General features: G+C 39.2%; 1 protein-coding gene across 3 annotated transcripts in view; it reads right to left on the reverse strand.

Annotated features, from left to right (window-relative positions):
* Positions 1-19,255, reverse strand: part of NSMAF (neutral sphingomyelinase activation associated factor) — a 70,725-nt gene that overhangs the window by 47,135 nt on the left and 4,335 nt on the right. For all 3 annotated transcript variants that reach the window (XM_073892789.1, XM_073892788.1, XM_025870617.2), the window contains exons 2-5: positions 6,835-6,924; positions 4,057-4,135; positions 3,892-3,959; positions 3,773-3,809 (exon numbers count right to left, since the gene is read on the reverse strand). In XM_073892789.1, coding sequence (XP_073748890.1) covers positions 3,773-3,809; positions 3,892-3,959; positions 4,057-4,135; positions 6,835-6,924 — 274 coding nt within the window. The remainder of the gene's footprint in view (positions 1-3,772; positions 3,810-3,891; positions 3,960-4,056; positions 4,136-6,834; positions 6,925-19,255) is intronic.

Here is a 19,255-nt window from a genome sequence, read left to right on the forward strand (position 1 = left end):
CAACAAGGTAGCAACCATTACTGGATAAATAAAATATTTAAGATGTTTGTGAATGTCCGTACTTGTACCAAGTAACCAAGTAGACAGGTGAAGGAAGCTAATCGAAGTACCAATTTTCTACGAAATGGGTAAAACAGAGTCACTGTGGTATGAGATACATTTCTTAACATAAAGAAATTTCTCTTCTCTAGAGGTGATCTGGGCACACGGTGTTTGATACTACACTGTATGCCAGTAACCATGTCCAACAAGCAACATCACCCCCAGAGCCGTCAACACGGAGCCTGTACCCTGAGCCCTGCCTTCCCTCCTGTTTTGGTGAAGGGTGTGCCTGGGCCCCTCAAAACCACTCACTCGACGAGGCCACAGAATGTAGACCTCCCTCCACCTGTCAGCTGTTCAAAATGTTTGCTTCTGTGGTAGTACGCTCGCTGCACTCTCTCCCATTAGAAACAAACCATAGATAAAAACCCTCCCTTGTCTTATATCCTCCTTTTGCCATTTCCATTCCTTTTTGTGGCAAAACTCTTTGCAAGAGCTGACTGTACTTTCTCTTGGGCTCAGGACAGGTTTTCAGCCGCACCACGTTACGGAATCCAGTCCTGAGAAGGTCCTAAAAGGTGAAGAGGAATTCCATGTCACCAAACCCAAGAGTCTGTTCTAAGGACTTCCTCGAGTCTGTCTCTCAGAGCACACGACAGAGCTGATGGCTCTTCCTGAAGCAGTTCAGGGAGCCCCCGCTCCTGGCCCTCCCCGACCTCATCTGCTGCTCCTTCTGTCTTCCTTCAGACCCGCTGTCTTCCCAACCTCCCCCTGGCGGAGCTGCTGAGCCGTCGTCCTCAGACCGGACTGCTCTGTGCACACTCAGCCCCTGGGAAGCCTCATCCAGCCCCAGGGCGTTACCCAGGTTCTCCTTCTCATCTCCGCCTCCTCCCTGAGACCCACACCACTGCCAAACGCCCACCAGCCTGTTCCTCTCAGAGGCCACGTTCTAAACAAAGCCTGCTCTTCAGGCTTCTTTACAGCAGTAAAGGGCACGGCTATCCACCCTGCTAGAGTCATTCCTGACTGTTCTCCTTTGTACCTTGCAACTAACCCATCAGCACAACTGTGGGATTTTCCTTCAGAATATATCCAGGCACTGACCATCTCCCACCCTGCCGTTGCTACCATTCTGGTCCAAAACCTCTGGGTTCTCAGCACCCCTAAAGGCATGTGTCCCCCACAGCATATTCTCTACCGGGGCTCCAAGACATGTACAAATACATACAGAGCAGACGGCGCCCCTCTTCTCAGCTCTCCGTGACAAGAGGATTTTCGCTTTTGTGCTTTATTCGGACTCCTTACTGTGGCCCGTAGGCTCTCCATGACATAGCCCCTGCCACTGCTCCAACCCTTCTCCCCAGCTGCCCTCTGAGCCTTGCCCCACCAGGCACACTCCTCCTCACTGCACCTGCCACCCGCCAGGACATTCGCCTCCCAGGGCGTCCACCGCCCCAGACACTGGCTGGCTCGTTCCCTCAGGCCTCCGGAGGGCTGTGCCTTCACCCGCAGCTCCTTGGCCGGCGCCCCTGGCCGTTCTCTCTCCGGCGGCACCCGTGCTCCTCCCCCTCTATCCTTTCGGCACTGTCATCATTACAGAAGGTGCCTGCTTCCTGTCGCTTGCCCCCACCTCAACGTCAAGGCCGCGAGGAGGGGGGCTTTGGATATTTTGTTCTTTCCTATAGCTTCATAACCTTGAATATATTTACTGAATATATAAATGCCTGAATAAAAACTATTATTTACACACATACACCCCTCTTTATTCTACAAAAGAAAATTTGGAAGCAAAACTCTCTAAAGCCTAAAGGACCATAACATATTTCTGAAACAGTGTGACCATTGATGGTAATCAAAACCCACAAAAGTTGGTTTTTTTGTTCTGTTTTGTTTTTACTGTATACTCAATCTAGGAAGCTTGAAGTAATTCTAGAAAGAGTAACTTCTGACTGATTACCCCTTAATGTGAAGCTGGTTTTGAGTTTGCCTGACACGAGACCTCTTCTAATAAGTTTGTAAATACACTAAAATGGATAATTTTTATAACGGAAACCACACTTCTGACTGAAAAAGTACCTCTTCCTTTCAAGATATGGATTTATTAGCATTAGGCCATGATGCAGAAGAATACTTCAGAAATAATGAGAGCACAGGTGCAGGTCACAATTATTAATAATGGCGTTCTGTCGCCCCCCAACCACCACCCGGAGTAATAGATGGCTACGGCTGCTTGCCAACATGCTGGTTAAAACAACATCAAGTCAAAGATAGGCTGCGAAATGTTTTCTTCCTTAAGATTCAGTGACTCATGCAAGGCAGACCTAGAAAATCACCTAATCTGATATCTCCCGGCTTTCATAAAATACTTTTCAATATACATTAAAAAGTGTTCCATGAACAGAAGTGGTAAGAGGTCCAAAAACCGCTGGGAGCACCCTCTACTCCCAACCATCTGCCTCCTTGAGACCCTCATGACACTTCCTCTGGACTCTCTCTCCGTTTGCTGAGGTTTTGAGTCAAGTCTTGAAGTAAAGAAAGCTGTGTCTTTGCTTCCCACAGCTTCTCCTACACTTACTTGACTGCGGAGGGAATTGCCTTTGAACACTTCACAGAACCAGGGCCCTGCACATAGTTTGGGCAACATGATCTCTAACCCTCTCATTTTAGAGATGAAGAAGGTAAAATCCAGAGCAAAAAGCAAGTGGGAGAGGCCCTCTACTCCCATCTTATTTATAAGAAAAAAAAAAAAAAGTCTATAGATGATATAAGTGTATGATAGGAGAAAAACCGTGTTTTAATTTTTCTGTGTTGCCGGTATTGAGCACGATACTGGGAACATATATGTATGCCAAATAAATTTGGGATGAAAAAAAGGTCAGGACCCAAGCCTCGTAATTTGTACGAGACGGCACATCCTGAGTTGGTGCCTTAGTTGTCACCACGGGTCACCCTGAGATCCCCCTCGGTGCTGTGCTGCCGGCCTCCCACCTTCTAAATGGCTCGGAGACCACAGGAGGGACCACAGTGCTTCCAGCTCAACCCCCACACGCTGTCAGGACTCCTGAGGATGAAACCACAAGCCTGCAGGCATCACACAACTTTATAAACATGAAGAATCTCAGGGCGCCTGGGTGGCTCAGTCGGTTAAGCATCTGCCTTCGGCTCAGGTCATGATCCCAGGGTCCTGGGATCGAGCCCCGCATCGGGCTCCCTGCTCAGTGGGGAGCCTGCTTCTCCCTCTGCCCCTCCCCCCTGCTCGTGTGCGCGCTCTCTCTCTCTCTCTCTAATAAATAAATAAAATTTTTTAAAAAAAAATTAAGGATCTTATGAGGGAATCACAGCTTTTAAAAAAATACAGTTCTCAATGGTTCAATCTTTTTTTTTTTTAAGATTTTATTTATTTGAGAGAGAGAGTGAGAGAAAGATGAGAGGGCACACACAGAGGGAGAAGCAGGCTCCCCGCGGAGCAGGGAGCCTGATGTGGGGCTCGATCCCGGGACCCCGGGATCAGGACCTGAGCCGAAGGCAGACGTCTAACCAACTGCACCTCCCAGGCGCCCCTCAATGGTTCAACCTTAAAGCATGTAAACATCTTTTCCAACAGTCTTCATCTGAGATTTCTATAAATAATGTCACCATGCTAAAAAAAAAAAGTGTGTGTGTGTGTGTGTGTGTGTGTGTGTGTGTGTTCACTAAAGTTAGGAAAAAATATTTACTATGTGCTTCTTACCTGACTGAAAATGAGTGAAATCTCCCCAGATTTTGCCCTACAATGCAGATAAAAGTCATTAAATATATATAATTTTTTTAGGTAGAAGTAAAATTAAACAGTTAGTGACAATGACATACTTTGCCAAGTGTCTATTGGATCCATTTTCTCCATGTTTGCCTATTTTTATACAATCTCTCAAAGGAATCTGGATAAAATTGGGAGAGAAATATTACAAAAATAAGCAAGGACAAAATATACACAAAAAGTAGGAATGTCTCTGTTCACATTTAAAATGCATTTACCTTAATGATGGGTTGGGATATTGCATCTGGTTCAAAAATAACTGACTTTGAACATATTTTTAAGGAGCCTCTGATTTTCCTAGGGATCAAAGTATAAGGGATTATTATCAGTGAACAAACCAAAAGTCACAAAAGAATCATAATACATTTTAACTAGAAAGTAGATAACTAAAGCATTAACTGAAAGAACAACAATGTAACTAATTTTAATTACATTGACCCCGGGCCGATGGTTTGCCAACCTGATCCCATTATTCATTAGGGACTGAAATTTTTATCACTCCTTCTGTTCTTATTATCTAGAATTCATCCACAAAGAACAACTTTACAGTATTTATTTATGATTTGGAGTACAGTTTTTCTCTATGATTTGAAGTACAATTTGTACAAAGAAAGCAGAAAAAAAAAATGCTTGATTCTTTACCTCTATTTATCAAGTTTTGGAATAATGAGTTGGTGTCCTGGGATCCCTGCCAGGCAATCTAAAGAGCTCATGAACTTGTGGATTTTAATGATTCTGATACATTTCCACCACTGCAGGCATCGTTCTTTTTTGATGTTCAGTTTGTCCCGTTTGTTGCCCAGTTCTTCAAGTTGGCCCTTGTGTCCTTTTAATTCAATGTACAGTAGTGTCTGATACCTCCCTTACTTGCCAGTAGGACAAGATGTGCCAGGCTCATCTCCCATACTGCCTGCCTCAGACTTAGACTCAACCACTTCTCAAAGAGCCCTCATTCCTTTTCGCGGGAAGCAGTATTCAGAGAGCACAATCTCATTGCTATGGGGTTGTTTCTAGGCCTTTCCCGAGGGGAGAGCTAGAAAACATTTTCTTTTAAAAGAAAAGTATATGAATCCATATAAACATTTCCAATTCAAATGTAAGATTAGGCTTTTAACTTAACTCCTTTACTATTAGATTTATAGTTCATCCTGAAAGTCTTGTCTTGGCATCAACATATTACTCATTTGCTTCATTTAACTATATAAATCTATGTGCACATGTGAATAAACCAGTTTCAAATTAATAATACCCAAATTACTAACAATGATAATACTACTGAAACATTTACAACCTTTTTTGCAATTCTTTTTCTACTCAGGTCATATCTCACCAGAGACACAAATTACTATGTTGTGAAGCTGATTAAAATAATTCTTCTCTGTGGTTAACCTTCCAACTTACATATAGTTAAGTTCACTTGTTTCATTTTCTTTTAGATTGTTAAGATTTACTATTTCTTCTGAAATTTAATTCTATATTAAAATATATGTAAAATATTTCTGCAGTTCCAAAAGTAAAGTTATAAAATAAGGGACATTCAGAGAAGTCTAGTTGTCATTTTATATTATTTCCCCATCGATCCTTCTTCTGTGTAGATAATCGCTTTCATTAGCTTTTAGTTTATGTTTTTTTAAACATATAATTTAAAATGTTTTTAGTTTTTAAAAACAGAAACAAAAAGTATTCCTTTCCTTTCATAATTACGTGAAAGACAGCATACAATACACAGTATTCTGCCCCTTACTTTTTGCACTAAATATATGCCGGAGATCACTCCACAGCTCTATACAGAGCTGCTTCATTCCTTTGTTACAGCTGCATAGTACTCCATTATGAGGACATGCCATTGTTATTCAATCAGTTCCCCACTGGATTGTTTCCAGTATTTTGCAATTACAAGTAGTGTTATGATAAATAACCTTGTACATATGTCCATTTCTTTATTTCCCAGGGTACCTCTGAGATAGTTCCCTAGAAGTAGCCTTGCTAGATCAATAGGTTAACACACATGAAATGTTGCTAGATATCACTGAATTCACTTCCATGGGTCGTACCACTGAACTCTAATAACAACTTAAAGATTACAAAAACAGGTTGCAGTTTGCTAGCTTATATTTGTGTTTTAATAAACAAATGCACTTAATTTTAAGCAAGACATTTTATGGTATGAGGCAGAGGAGTATAGGGAGGAAAAACAAAGGTATGGAATTAGGGAGAAGAATATGAGCAAAATTCCAGAAGTAAGAAAACAAGGTGCTGCTTTCAAGGAACAATAACTGTCTAACCTGAATGCTAAGGAAATGACATGTCATAAGCTCCCAAAAAGCTAAGTAATTTTCACTTTAGGTTGTATTTAAACAAATACCACATGGCTTTGATGGTCCTTTCAAGATAAAACCTGAAGAACACTAAAAATTCAAGAGTTTATTTAATATCAAAGCATGTTCAAGTTGTGGTCTATAGTTAAGGGACATCCCCAAAGGAAATCATTAGTAGATACAATTTTGCCGGAACAATTCTGATCTTAATTCCAAGTTGGCATTTTAAACAAAACACTTCATTGCACATTTTTGTACACAGGTTTCAAAAGTTACGGCCAAAGAAACCGAATCTGTTTTCATAGCAATAAGCAGTGATGATTACAATATAGAGAAGGCTGACTTTGCTTCCAGTTCAAATCAAATTATTCATTTTGAAAGTACTGATTTTTATGCCACTCTGGTGTTTTACGATTACTACTTTATAACACCATACCAAATAATTGAGAGTGCAAGTACAAAAGTAATACAGGAAAAAGGAGCTGGAATGAACCAGTCCTGTCCAGCTGAGTTAAGACACCCACATTAGAGGAATTCGTACACAGTGCTTCTCAGCTTTAGAAAATATCTGAAGTTAGGACAGCAACTTCAAAATCCTCCTTTCCCGTTACTTTCCCAGTATAAAAGGGGGACAAATCTACATGACCATCTCTGTAGAGATCCAAAAATCTTCCTTACCTTTCATTCTGATCGCCCTTGTTCTGAATATGATTAGCTGTGTGTTGTTCAAAGTAGTATTCCTCCAAGTTAAGTAGGAGCAAGGAAAATCTAAATTTGGAAAAACCAGAACAAACAAAACGAAACCTCATGTTTATTATTTTTTAGGCAAAAGAAAGCAGAGTATTTAAAGCATCTGTTCCCAAAGTGATTATCCATTCATTAAATCAACAAATACCTATTAGGTGTATATTATACACAAAATGCTCTTCTCTATTCAGTGGGAGAAAGCAACAGACAGACTTGCCCAGCCGAGCCAAAGATAAATAAAACTTACTTATAGGTGGATTTTTTTTTTTTTAAATTCCTTTAGGAGAAACCACAAATTTCATGAACTAAAACTTATTCTTGCCTGAACCAAACCTGGGGCTTTCCTACCTATGGAGTTTTCATCCTTTGTTTCGGCTGGCTGACCACCAGGCTTCCCTCCCTCCCCTTCCAGACTGCACACCCCTCTGGCTCGAGTGTTCTGCCTCATGGCTGGTTGCATATATCCTACTACTTCCACAAGATCATATGCCTCTGAGAGGCAGACTCTAGATATTTCCCTGTAATAACCAGTCTAATGCTTTGGTGTTGAATAAATTGAACAGAATAGGATTAAAATATAGTTCTTTTTAAAGTTTTAAGTGTTTTAAACTTTTTTTTCTTTTTAAAGATTTTATTTACTTATTTGACAGAGAGAGAGCACAAGCAGGGGGAGCGGCAGGCAGAGGGAGGGGGAGCGGCAGGCAGAGGGAGGGGGAGCGGCAGGCAGAGGGAGAGGGAGAAGCAGGGCTCCCTGCCGTGGGGCTCGATCCCAGGACCACAGAATAGTGACCTGAGCTGAAGGCAGACACTTAACCAACTCAGCCACCCAGGCGCCCAAGTGTTTTAAACTTTTAAAAACACAACAAGGTAATAAGAAAAGATATTAATTCAGTTGTATGGCTACAGAAACAAATACATGGCAAATAACTGGAAACAAGTGTTTTTCGTTCAGGAAACATCAGTGGCATCTAGAGTTACAGGAAATACTCTCAGGGGAGCGTGGGACTGGAGTTCGGGTGTGTTGGAGGAAGGTATCACCAATAAACATAGCTGATCGAATGTGTATGTCTCTTTCTGCTCCCTCTGGAAGCACCACTAAAATCTGAGTGAACGAAAATATTTTTTAAATGGTAAAACCACAGCAAAGAAAACTGAAGAGTCACAAGTGAAGATGAGAGCAACAAATCTGAGAGAAATGGAAAGCAGATGGGAGGAATCAGCAGTGGTCAGAAACGAGAACAGCACATACCCTCCAGTAGAAGGTACCAGTCAGGAGAAAACCAACTCAAGTCAGAGGACTTCCAAAAAGTCCTGAAGTCGCAGGTATCAGGTACAAAGAAGACCGGAAGGACGTACGGGGGGTAGCGGGAAGTCTCAGTGAGTCAGTAGCCCAGATTCCTCCCCCGATGCCTATCCTACCGTACTCTGGTTTTTCTAGACAAAAACTGAGCAAGAGTCTCCAAACTAGACATCAAGCACAGTGGAGAGCAGGGTTATGGCGTAAAAAAGTAGGAAGACATAACCATTCCAAGTAACAGCTTGGTAGATTATTTTTAGAAAAAACAAAACAGCTGTAGAGAAAAGACCCATGGATAGGAATATCTGAAAGAGCCAGGTCTTTACAATATCCTTCTATACTGAAGCCCAACAGAAAAGGCCCGCCCACAGTGACACAGAATTACGTGCTTCACACTTAAACAGGAATGGCTAACCCAAGATCACCAGCTTCTAATATGAAAGAACTAGACCAAAACAAGCAGAAGAACACAACTTGGAGTTCTAGACACAATACAGAGAACAGGAGGTCAAAAGCCTATAATAAATTCACTTACAAAGAAGAAATTATATTCATGGAACAGGACTTTGCTCATTACAAAGAAAATTTGAACCAAAAGAAAAATAACTCATAAATTAAGAATAATGACAGCAGGAACCAGCTTTCCCATCCTAATAGGTAACTTTTTATTAGCCTATTTGTGTCTTTAAATCCATGAATAAGAATTAATCATAGGCTAAAATGCCAGGGCTCAAAGTAAAATGCTCACTATTAATACCTATTCTGGATTACAGTACAATCACAAAAGTTAGGATTGCTAGAATAGTCCTTTGATGCATCAGATAATTTCCATGAAGGTTAAATCAGAGAAATACTTATTAGCTACCTTGCCCCTTATTTTTAGCTTGTGCCTTAATGACCTGAAACCCTTTGCTTGGGCTGGAGCTATATAACCCTATCTTCCCACTCCTCCTCTTAGAGAGAAGGTAAAATAAAATAAGTATCTTTATTAAGACAATGGCGTAATTTTATTGCTATGAAACACAAGTAGCCCTCATAGACAACCAGCTCTTCCATATAATTATTAAAAGGTAGTCCTATTCCTTGCAATAGCATGAATGGATCTACAGGGCATTAAGCTAAGTGAAATAAATCAGAGGAAGACAAAATACCATATGATTTCACTCCTATGTGGAATTTAAGAAACAAATGAGTAAAGAAAAAAGAGACAAAAAACCCCCCAAAAACCAGATTCATATATAGAAAACTAGTGGGTTGCCAGAGGGGAAGTGGGTGGGAGATGGCTGAAATAGGTGAAGGGGTTTAAGAGTGCACTTATGATGAGCACTGAGTAATGTACAGGATTGTTGAATTATTACATTAAACACTGAAACTAACGCTGTATGTTAATGATACTTGAATTAAAAATAAGTACATTAAAAAAAGAAAAATAAAAAATATATAACCCTATTATATAACTATATTAATAATTTTATTTATATATTAATTATATATTTTAAAAGAAAAATAATATATTCCTATTAAATATCAGATATATAATATTACAATATATTATTATTAAATGCCCATACTACCCAAAGTGATCTGCAGATTCAATGGAATAAAATCTCAATGGCATTTATTAAAGAAATAGAAAAAAAAATCCTAAAATTCATATGGAATTGAATAGACAAAACGATCAAGAAAGAAAAACAAAGCTGGCAGCCTCACAGTTCCTGATTTCAAAACATATTACAAAGCTACAGTAATTGAAACAAATTCAAAATCAGCAGACAGACATATAAATCAATGGAACAGAATAGAGTTGAGAAATAAACCCTCACATATGTGCTCAAATGTGGGTTCCAAGGCCACACAAGAAGAAAAGGACAATCTCTTCAACAAATGGTGCTGGGAAAACTGGATTTCCACATGCAAAAGAATGAAATTGGGACCTCATTAACATCACATACAAAAATTAACGCAAAATGGATTCAAGACTTAAATGCAAGACTTGAAAGTATGAAACTCCTAGAAGAAGACTTGGTAGAAAGCCCCATGACATTGTATTTGGCAATGATTTCTTGGATAGGACACCAAAAGCATAGGCAACAAAAGCAAAAATAAACAAATGTGACCACATCAAACATAAAGACTTCTGTGTGGCAAAGAAAACAATCAACAGAATGAGAAGGCAACCTAAATAACTGGAAAGAATATTTGTAAACCACACATCTGATAAGGAGTTACTACCCAGAATATATAAAGAACTCTACAGTTCAAGAAAAACAAAATATAACCCAATTAAAAAATGGGAAAAAGACTTGAATAGATGCTTCTCCAAAGAAGATATACAAATGGCCAAAAAGTATATGAAAAGATACTCAATATCCCTAATCATCAGGAAAACACAAACCAAAACTACAAATGAACGATCACCTCACACCCTATTAAACAAAACAAAACAAAACAAAACAAACCTGAAAATAACAAATGTTGGTGAGGATGTGGAGAAATTGGGACCCTTGCCCACTGGTGGTAGGACTGTAAAATGGTGTAACTGCCATGGAAAACTGTATAGAGGTTCTTTCAAAAATTAAAAATACAACTACCACACAACCCACAGTCCTTAACACTACTGTATTATACATCTAAAAGTGGCTAAGATGGTAAGCCTATGTTATGTGTTTTTGACCGTAGTTAAAAAAACTAATAGCAACTATTGTAGAACTGAAGTCATTATCTTGGCAAGTTAACTTACATCCTCCTTAATTTACCAGGATGCATATTTTGTAAGAAATGTAAACAGACAGAACCAAATCATATTATTTAAAGTTAAAGGATTAAGGAAAGGAATTTTTCTGAGTGTGCATTTTCTTTCTACTGAAGTGTTCAGTTACACCTGCTTTAAAATTTTTGTATGTACAAATCATTACAATAAAGTTTCATGGTATTTTGAACGATTTTCAAACCACATCCTCAGGAGGAAAACGTTCTGTGAAATCACTTTTATAATTTTAAATGTTTTCTTTAGGACACTCTTGGCCTTGCCCCTGGGGATTCCTTAGCTTAATCCATCTTTACAGTGCTGTGGTGGGCTCTTTGGATTCTCTTTGATAAATTTACTCATTCAGCAACTTAACTTTCCTAAAAAGATGCGGCCCCATCCTCATGTCACCTAAATTTTAAAACATCCTACTCAACACTCCACCAAAACATAAAATAAGTTCACACAAGGCAGCCCTCAGAGTAACCTTGCAGCCATGCCCACTCAACCACCCCTCAACGCTCTACTGATGAACAGTATTTATAATGGATCCAGAAGATTTGGCCGGTCCATCATTTTTCTAGATCGGAGAGGTTTCACTGTGTTGAGGAGAACTGTTATGTGCTCAGTCGGAGAAAGTGCCCGATGCTGTAGCGATGTGTACATGGACGGGCACAGGAAAGGCCCAAGAGCCCTGCATTTGCCATCTCTACTCTGGATCCCCTACCATTATCCTCAGGTCAGACTAGACTCTATGGCCCCTACCACTTAGAGAGTTGGTATAACTAAATTGGGCATTTTTTGTGAGCTTCTTAAAATGGCTCTGAAATGGGGACATTAAGAAAAATGCTGAAGACAAGGGCAAGAACACAGTCCTGTGACTCACCATGAAAATGTTCCCCCCGTAATACATTTGACAGGAACCTCTGAATACAGCTGTTCAGACACACAGTACCCCGCCTATCTACTAACATTTATTTCTCCTTTCTCAATTCCGCTTAATAAGACATAAAAAAAAAAAAAAAAACTACCCTTATTCTCTGACAAAGTTCCGATGCCTTTTCCTGACCTACCAGCCAGAACTCCGTCAAAAGAGATTAGCATGATGTGACTTTACAGTGGATTCATGCTGGAGCTTGGTGGCAACAACTTCCCCTTCTAGTGGTTTATAAATAATCTGATCTAGAATGAGCACTAAACTGACTTACGCACATATGTTCTTTCTGCACCTTTCCAAGTTCTTAGATCACTGAACAATTCTGTGGAGCCAAACTCAAATTCTCCGGGCAGCCTGGAGGGAGCACACATCTTCATCCGTCTTAGGAATGCTGATCCTGTCATTTCCAGTCTGAAGGTCAGTATCATTAACAGAGTACACAATACACTTCCTCTGTTATACATCAACTTCCACTACCAGCCTGGGCCCTAGGCAGCAGCCTGTTTTTAAATTCAACTTTAGGAAACTTAAAAAAGATTTTTTTTAATCCGTAGCATTTTTTAAAGCCACCACTCAGTTGGGGCTTTAACTTTCTTGATGCTAATTGTGCAGGCCTGTGGCATCCTCTTACTCTGTCCCTGGTTGTTGTCCTTCCTAATTTACACTTTTAAAAAAATTATAAGCCCAGAGGAACACTACCTGTACAACCATCCTATGTTTAATTGCTTGTCTGATTTTCTGGATGACCATTTCACTTGGATGTTCTGAATTTCAACAGTTTCAAAACTTTCTGGATTAATATCCATTCCAGAACTGTCCAGTAATAACAGCTATCTTTTTTTTTCCTTGAAACTTTCAATATCTGCCTTCTAAAAAATCTACTTCTATGTTATGACAGAATCCTTCTTGATCCCTCCTGGGCTTCAGTGATAAACAACTTTATATGGACTACTTTTTCTGAAGGTTTCCAGCACTGCTACTTAGTTTTTCTTTAATATTCAGAATTTTGTAAAGTTCTCAAGTTCTCTGCCTTAAAATAGATCAAAATTTCAACAAGGGAACTCAAGAAACCGTAATTCTATCTCACTAAGCATCGACTAAGTTCTCCTGTCATTTTCTGTGTGGCTATTTCCTGTTTTCAATCTACATCAGTTACATATTCGCCATTTTTTCTACCCAGTTAGGTGGCCTGTAACAAAGGAATGCAATTATCTCCGTTCCTCTTTCCAATAAGTTCCCTTGGTTTCTCCCCCTCCATTTGCGATTTCCCCGCAGCTGTACTCCTTGACATTCAGGGCCCACTGCCTCACCTCCTTTCAAGCCATTCCTTTTGAGCACGTCTGTAGCTTTCCAGCACTAGATTCCAATCTTTTTTTTAAAGATTTTATTTATTTATCTTTGAGGGAGAAAGAGAGCGAGCGAGTGTGTGCATGAGCACGGGGGGAAAGGCAGAGACAGAAGCAGACTCCCCACTGAGCAGGGAGCCTGATGTGGGGCTCGATCCCAGGATCCCGGGATCATGACCTGAGCCAAAAGAAGACGCTTAACCAAATGAGCCACCCAGGCGCCCCTAGATTCCAATCTTGAGTCCCCATCCTAACAAGCTTCAGGAACACCTAAGACACTCATCTTCTGTAATAAAATTTAACTCATATTATTCATGTTCTACACATTTGCATAGAGACATCTGAATGACTAAATGTTATTTCTAGGTCCGGAACTGATGGTTTTCTCAGGTAAATTACTGCCCTCCTCTTCCCCTGGAGTAGCATTTCATCACCTACCTGCTGTCCTCCAGTGTAACCAACGTCACCATTTCATCTGGCCTTGTGATCCTCTCCTTTGGGGCTAAGTTTAAAACTCTACCATTTGGCCAGACTCTAGGAAATTACATTCTCCTCTGATTATCTGAGATGCAGTTACTTCCTGAACAAAATGGTTCAGATATCGGAATGCCTTTCACTGACACCATCCATAAGGCCAGTCATCTCTACTTTCAAGTCTCAATTATATCTGAGAACAAATGGCAAAAATATCATGTATGCTTTCAAAATCTTTCAATTTCCTCATCAAGGGTCATAGCCCGAGGGAGGATGCTCCATGAGCCTTCTCTAAACTATGGAGAAGATAAACAGAGAAGCATAGTTCAAAGGAACCAAAAAAAACAAAAAAAACGAAAAAAGAGGAATGCTTAATTAATGTTATCTAGAAAGTGCTTCTCAAACATGAATGTGTGTGTGTGTATGATCATGCGGGGATTGCATTAAAATGCAGATTCTGATGCAGCACATCTGGGGTGCAGCCTGAGATTGTGTTGTTTTTTTTTTTTTGTCAGAGAGAGAGAGCACAAGCTGGGGGCGCGGCAGGCAGAGGGAGAAGCAGGTTCCCTTCTGAGCAAGGAGCCCGATGCGGGACTCAATCCCAGGACCCCAGGATCATGACCTGAGCCGAAGGCAGCCACTTAACAGACTGAGCCACCCAGGTGTCCCTAGATTGTGCATTTTCTAACAAGCTCCGAGGCAACGCTGAGGCTGCCGGCCCATGGATTACACTGAGAATAATAAGGTGCTAACTCATATTCACGTAAACCAGGCTTCCATCATTCCTCAATCATTCTAAATTTCTGAGATACCATAAAAATAAGCATTGGCCTCATATTTAAAACAGAAGCAGCATGTTATGGTGGCACAGGGGATGGCCTTGGATCAGATAACATTTGTTCTAGCCTTAGCGCAGCTGTGACTTGGCTGTTAGATTTTTAGTCCTATCAGTTTATCTATTTAGGCCTCAACTATAAAATCGAGGGGAGGGAGACAAATTAGATTACCTCGAAAGTCTCTTCTTAACCAGTGGGTTTATAGATTTACTAAATAAACCCAGGCTTACACAAATCAGCAGGAATCCCATTTCAGACATTATTGGCAGATTACATGTCCAGAACAACAATCTCACTACATACACAGAGCCTCTAAAATGGCTAAATTACTACAGTCTTTTTTTCAAATGCTTGGCTGAGGTGATGGGAAAGTGAGGGAAAGCCACAGAAGAGAGAAGTTAGCAGGTACTGGGGCAGTCTTTTCCCCTGGGGGCTTTGTCCAACTCTGAGTACTAGAGCGCCTGCATTCATAGGGCCATGAGCCCTGAGAGAACAGGGGTGGGTGGGGGGGGGGTAGGGGCAGAAAAAGCCAGAATCCCTAAAGTTAACACCCTTGGAGGATGGAAATAAAACCACCTACCCCGCTTCCCTAGAGGGAGATGGTAGGACCTGGGCTCTGGGCTGGGGGCAAAGTCAGTCTCCCTTGAGAATATGAAACCACCAGCCTGCCTTGACACACATTTGGGGCTAGAACTCACACTACTTATTTAGCCCAATAAAACTCAAGACTAACCAGGGTGGTCTCTCCTAGCACCCCTGGCAGAAATGAATGCAAACACTTTCTGGAAAAATCCACCTGAAGCCCAGGCCTGCAATAATTCCTAAGGATAAGCTTCCAAAGAACAAGAAGCCACAATAAAAAATCCTAAAACAATTGAGGAACAAAATTACCGGATGAGGGTCAGTATAAGCAACAAACTTCTCAATCGGACCTGTAAAAGCTACAGATAATTTATTTTCTGTATCTGATCACTCCAATAGATAAATTTAAAGAAATAGAAGGACATCAAAAGTATAACAAAGAAAGAGACTTTTGTCAAAACTGATCAGGAAGTTATAAATGACCCGAATAGAACTAGAAATTTAAATATAATTGAAATTAAAGCACACAAATGATATAGACAGCAAATTCGGAAACTAGAGAAAAAAATGTGTAAATTTTAAGATGGATTTAAATAACCCAGAATGCAGCACAGAAAAATACAGATAAATGTTAAAGAGTCTTCATGAGACATAAAAGTAATATTCTAAGAGCTAAAGGCTTGGCTCCAAATTTTCTAAAACTGTTTCAGCTTTAGGAATACCAATCAGGACAGGTGAATAAAAAGAAATTTCTACATAGACAAAAAGCAAAGCACTACAAAGAGGAGATCTTAAAAGGAGCCAGAGAAAAGACAATCCTTACGAAGAACACTTAGACTTAAATGATACGGGTTTGTTGCAGGCTGGTCTCCCCCAGGATAGAAAGTGGCCTCCTGCAAAGCTCCACAGAAACTTGCTATGCTCCTGGGTCAAAGGCAAACAGTCCCAGTCAAATGCAAGGCTTGGACCCCAGTGTCTTAATTACGCCAGAGAAAGTGCTGGTGGTTCCCTAAACACAAACACAGATAAAACAAGTTCTGCCCCTATCCAACCACATCATACAGACTCAAGTGCAAGGCTTAACAGCCCCAATCAGGCCAGAGAAGGGGCAAGGCCAACACACAGCCACAAATGCTGAGCTGCACATGGTTAGCCAAGGTTCCATCACAGCATAGCTCTACTGCATCCTGGCTCCTGGTCACTCCATGGGATCCACGTTTTTCCTGGAGTCTGAAGCCTGACCCTGTCAGGTAGCTAAGAGCTGCATCATGGGGGCATAGTACACCTGTTATTGACCTTTTCTCTGAGTTTGGAGTTGGATTTCCTCCCACCAAAAACTGCTCCAGCAAGTTGGGTGCATATTCCCCGGCTATCTGCCTTCATTTGCACAATCTTCAAAATGCTGGGAAAATTACAGTTGACCCTTGAACAACATGGGTTTGAACTGTGCTGATCCACTTATATGTGGATTCTTTTTTCAATAAATACACTACAGTACTACAAATGTATTTTGTCTTCCTTATGATTTTCTTAATAACATTTTCTTTTCTCTAGCTTACTTTAAGAATACAGTATATAATACATATAGCAACAAAACATATGTTAATTGACTGTTATTGGAAGGCTTCCAGTAAACAGCAGGTTACTAGTAGTTAAGTTTTGGGGGAGTTAAAAGTTATACACAGACTTTCGACTGTGCAGGGGGTTGGTGCCACTAAACCCTGTGTTGTTCAAGGGCCAAAAGTATACACCTAGCAAAGCTGATCTCCGAAACAAGAACATAAGCACATGTTCAGACAAAAACAGTTTATTACCATGAGGGGAACTTCTAAATGATATTCTTCAGGAAAGAGAAAACAATTCCATAGAGAAGATATGACAGGCAAGAAGGAATGCTGAACCAAGACAATGGTAAATATGCATGTAAAACTATATAAACATAAACATTAACCAGACAATTGTAATGTCTAATTTGTAGGTTTTAAAATCTAGATTGAAAATACTAGACAATAGAGACTATAATTTAAGATGGGACAGCAGAAGTACTCCAAAGTCCTTATATTGTTAGGGAGAAGGGTTAAGAGGATGATTAGTTTCAGATCTTAAGCTAAATATAAATGTCAAAATTTCAAGGCAAGCTCTAGAAAAACAGAAACAGAAAATATAACAAGTACCACACTCTTCAGGAAAAATGAAAGAGTGTAAGGGGGTCTTAATTAATACAAAAGAAGGAAAAAATAAGACAAAATTAAAGAACAAAATAAAAAAATCAAAATAAACCCAAATATATCTATAATATAATAAATGTAAATGGGCTAAATTAACCTGTCAAGACAAAACTTATTGGAAAATGAATTATTAAAATATCCAACTATTAATCTATTAATAAGAAATATGCCTAAAACCCAAGGACACAGAAAAATTGAGAAGTAAAAAAATGAAAAATTCCATATAATGCAAATACCCCAAAGAAAACTGATACATTAATATCAGACAAAACAGAAAAAAAATCATTCCTAGAAGAGGTCATTATATATTGATAAAAGATTCAATTTTCTAAGAAGATAGCAATTTTAAACTTACAAAGACTTACCAACATCCCCTGAAATATGTATAGCAAAACTTGATAGAAATATAAGTCAAAGTTTGCATCATGAAGCATCTCCCAGTAATTGATAAGTAAATCAGAAAAAAATTCATTAAGAAAAATGAAAGATCTAAACCCAACTAACAAGCTTAATGTAACAGATATATAGATATTATACCAATATTAATATACATCTATTTTCAACCTCACATCAATTTGTGAAAAATGACTACAATCTAAGTCATAATAATTTCAAAGAATTAGTAGTATACAGAACTTATTCACTAAACACAAATTAAAAAATAAAAAACAGGGGCGCCTGAGTGGCTCAGTTGGTTAAGCATCTGACTCTTGATCTCAGCTCGATCTTGATCTCAGGGTCCCGATCGGGTTCAAGCCCCATGCTGGGTGTGGAGCCTACTTAATAAAATAAAAAAACAAAGAGATAATTTTCAAAATCTTTGAATTTTAAATGTTAAGTCACAAGTGTACATGTCTGATAAGTAAAAGATGAAATTGCAATGGTATTTAGAAAAAAAAAACAAGCAATGAATTCATTAAATGGCCATACCCACTTTATATCACATTAAAAACAATTTTTTAATAAAAACCACAGAGCAAACCCACTCAGAATTTATGGTTATTTTCTTGTGTCTTCTTAAGTGGCAACCATTTTGGAAGAAGGTAATTTCAGACAGCAATACGGGCATAAGGTGAAGGACCAGTAATGCAGTTCGGGTAAAACAATGTAAATTCTAAGTTAATCAAAATATCTGCAACATTTATTTCTCTTCCTACTATTTTTTGTTTTGTTTTTCTTTTTATGTGAGAAAAATAAACCCTATTTCTGAGTCACAGTTAGGTAGATTTCCTTCAACCCTTCAGCATTCCTGACTAACTGTGGTTCTGCAGTTTATTTCCATTTTCAACACCTGGCATATCCCAATGAGATACTACAAGAATAGGATGGTCAGTCTCAGAAATAAAAGAATAAACAGGAGTACAGCAAAGTACTTTTCCCCATCAACCAGTACTTTTAGTATAATAAATACAGAATCAATTGATAAAATAACTTATTAAGCAAAAGATATTTAGTATCAGCCAAGAAATTTAATACCAGCATAACCAAGAGAATCACATACACATGGAATGTTTGAAAGCAAAGTTGAATTCTAAGAAGTGCCTATAAAACTGTTAAGGAAATATGTGTGCTCAATACAGAATTCATGATTACTAATGTTTTACCCTGGGATGACAGCTTACAAGCTACACCTAAGTAATTTGTTGTACAACATTACAGAGAGATAAATTTGATTCTTCCCCAAGTAGGAGCATGCCTCAACTATCTAAATTTCTAATCACCCAAGAAAAAAATAGCTATTCTTCCATGACACCACTGCTAGATGTGAAGATAAAAAATATTTAACAATTAGCCTACTCCTAAATCTTAAAATATAAATATCTTAAATAGCAGCCTCTGTAAAATATCCTTATCTGCTAACCCACTGTACACATTTGTTATTTCCAACAACTCCAAAGAAAGATAT

This window comes from Callorhinus ursinus, unplaced genomic scaffold (genome assembly GCF_003265705.2).
Source record: "Callorhinus ursinus isolate GAN/ISIS: 27379988/994484 unplaced genomic scaffold, GSC_fseal_2.0 scaffold5, whole genome shotgun sequence".
NCBI lineage: Eukaryota > Metazoa > Chordata > Mammalia > Carnivora > Otariidae > Callorhinus > Callorhinus ursinus.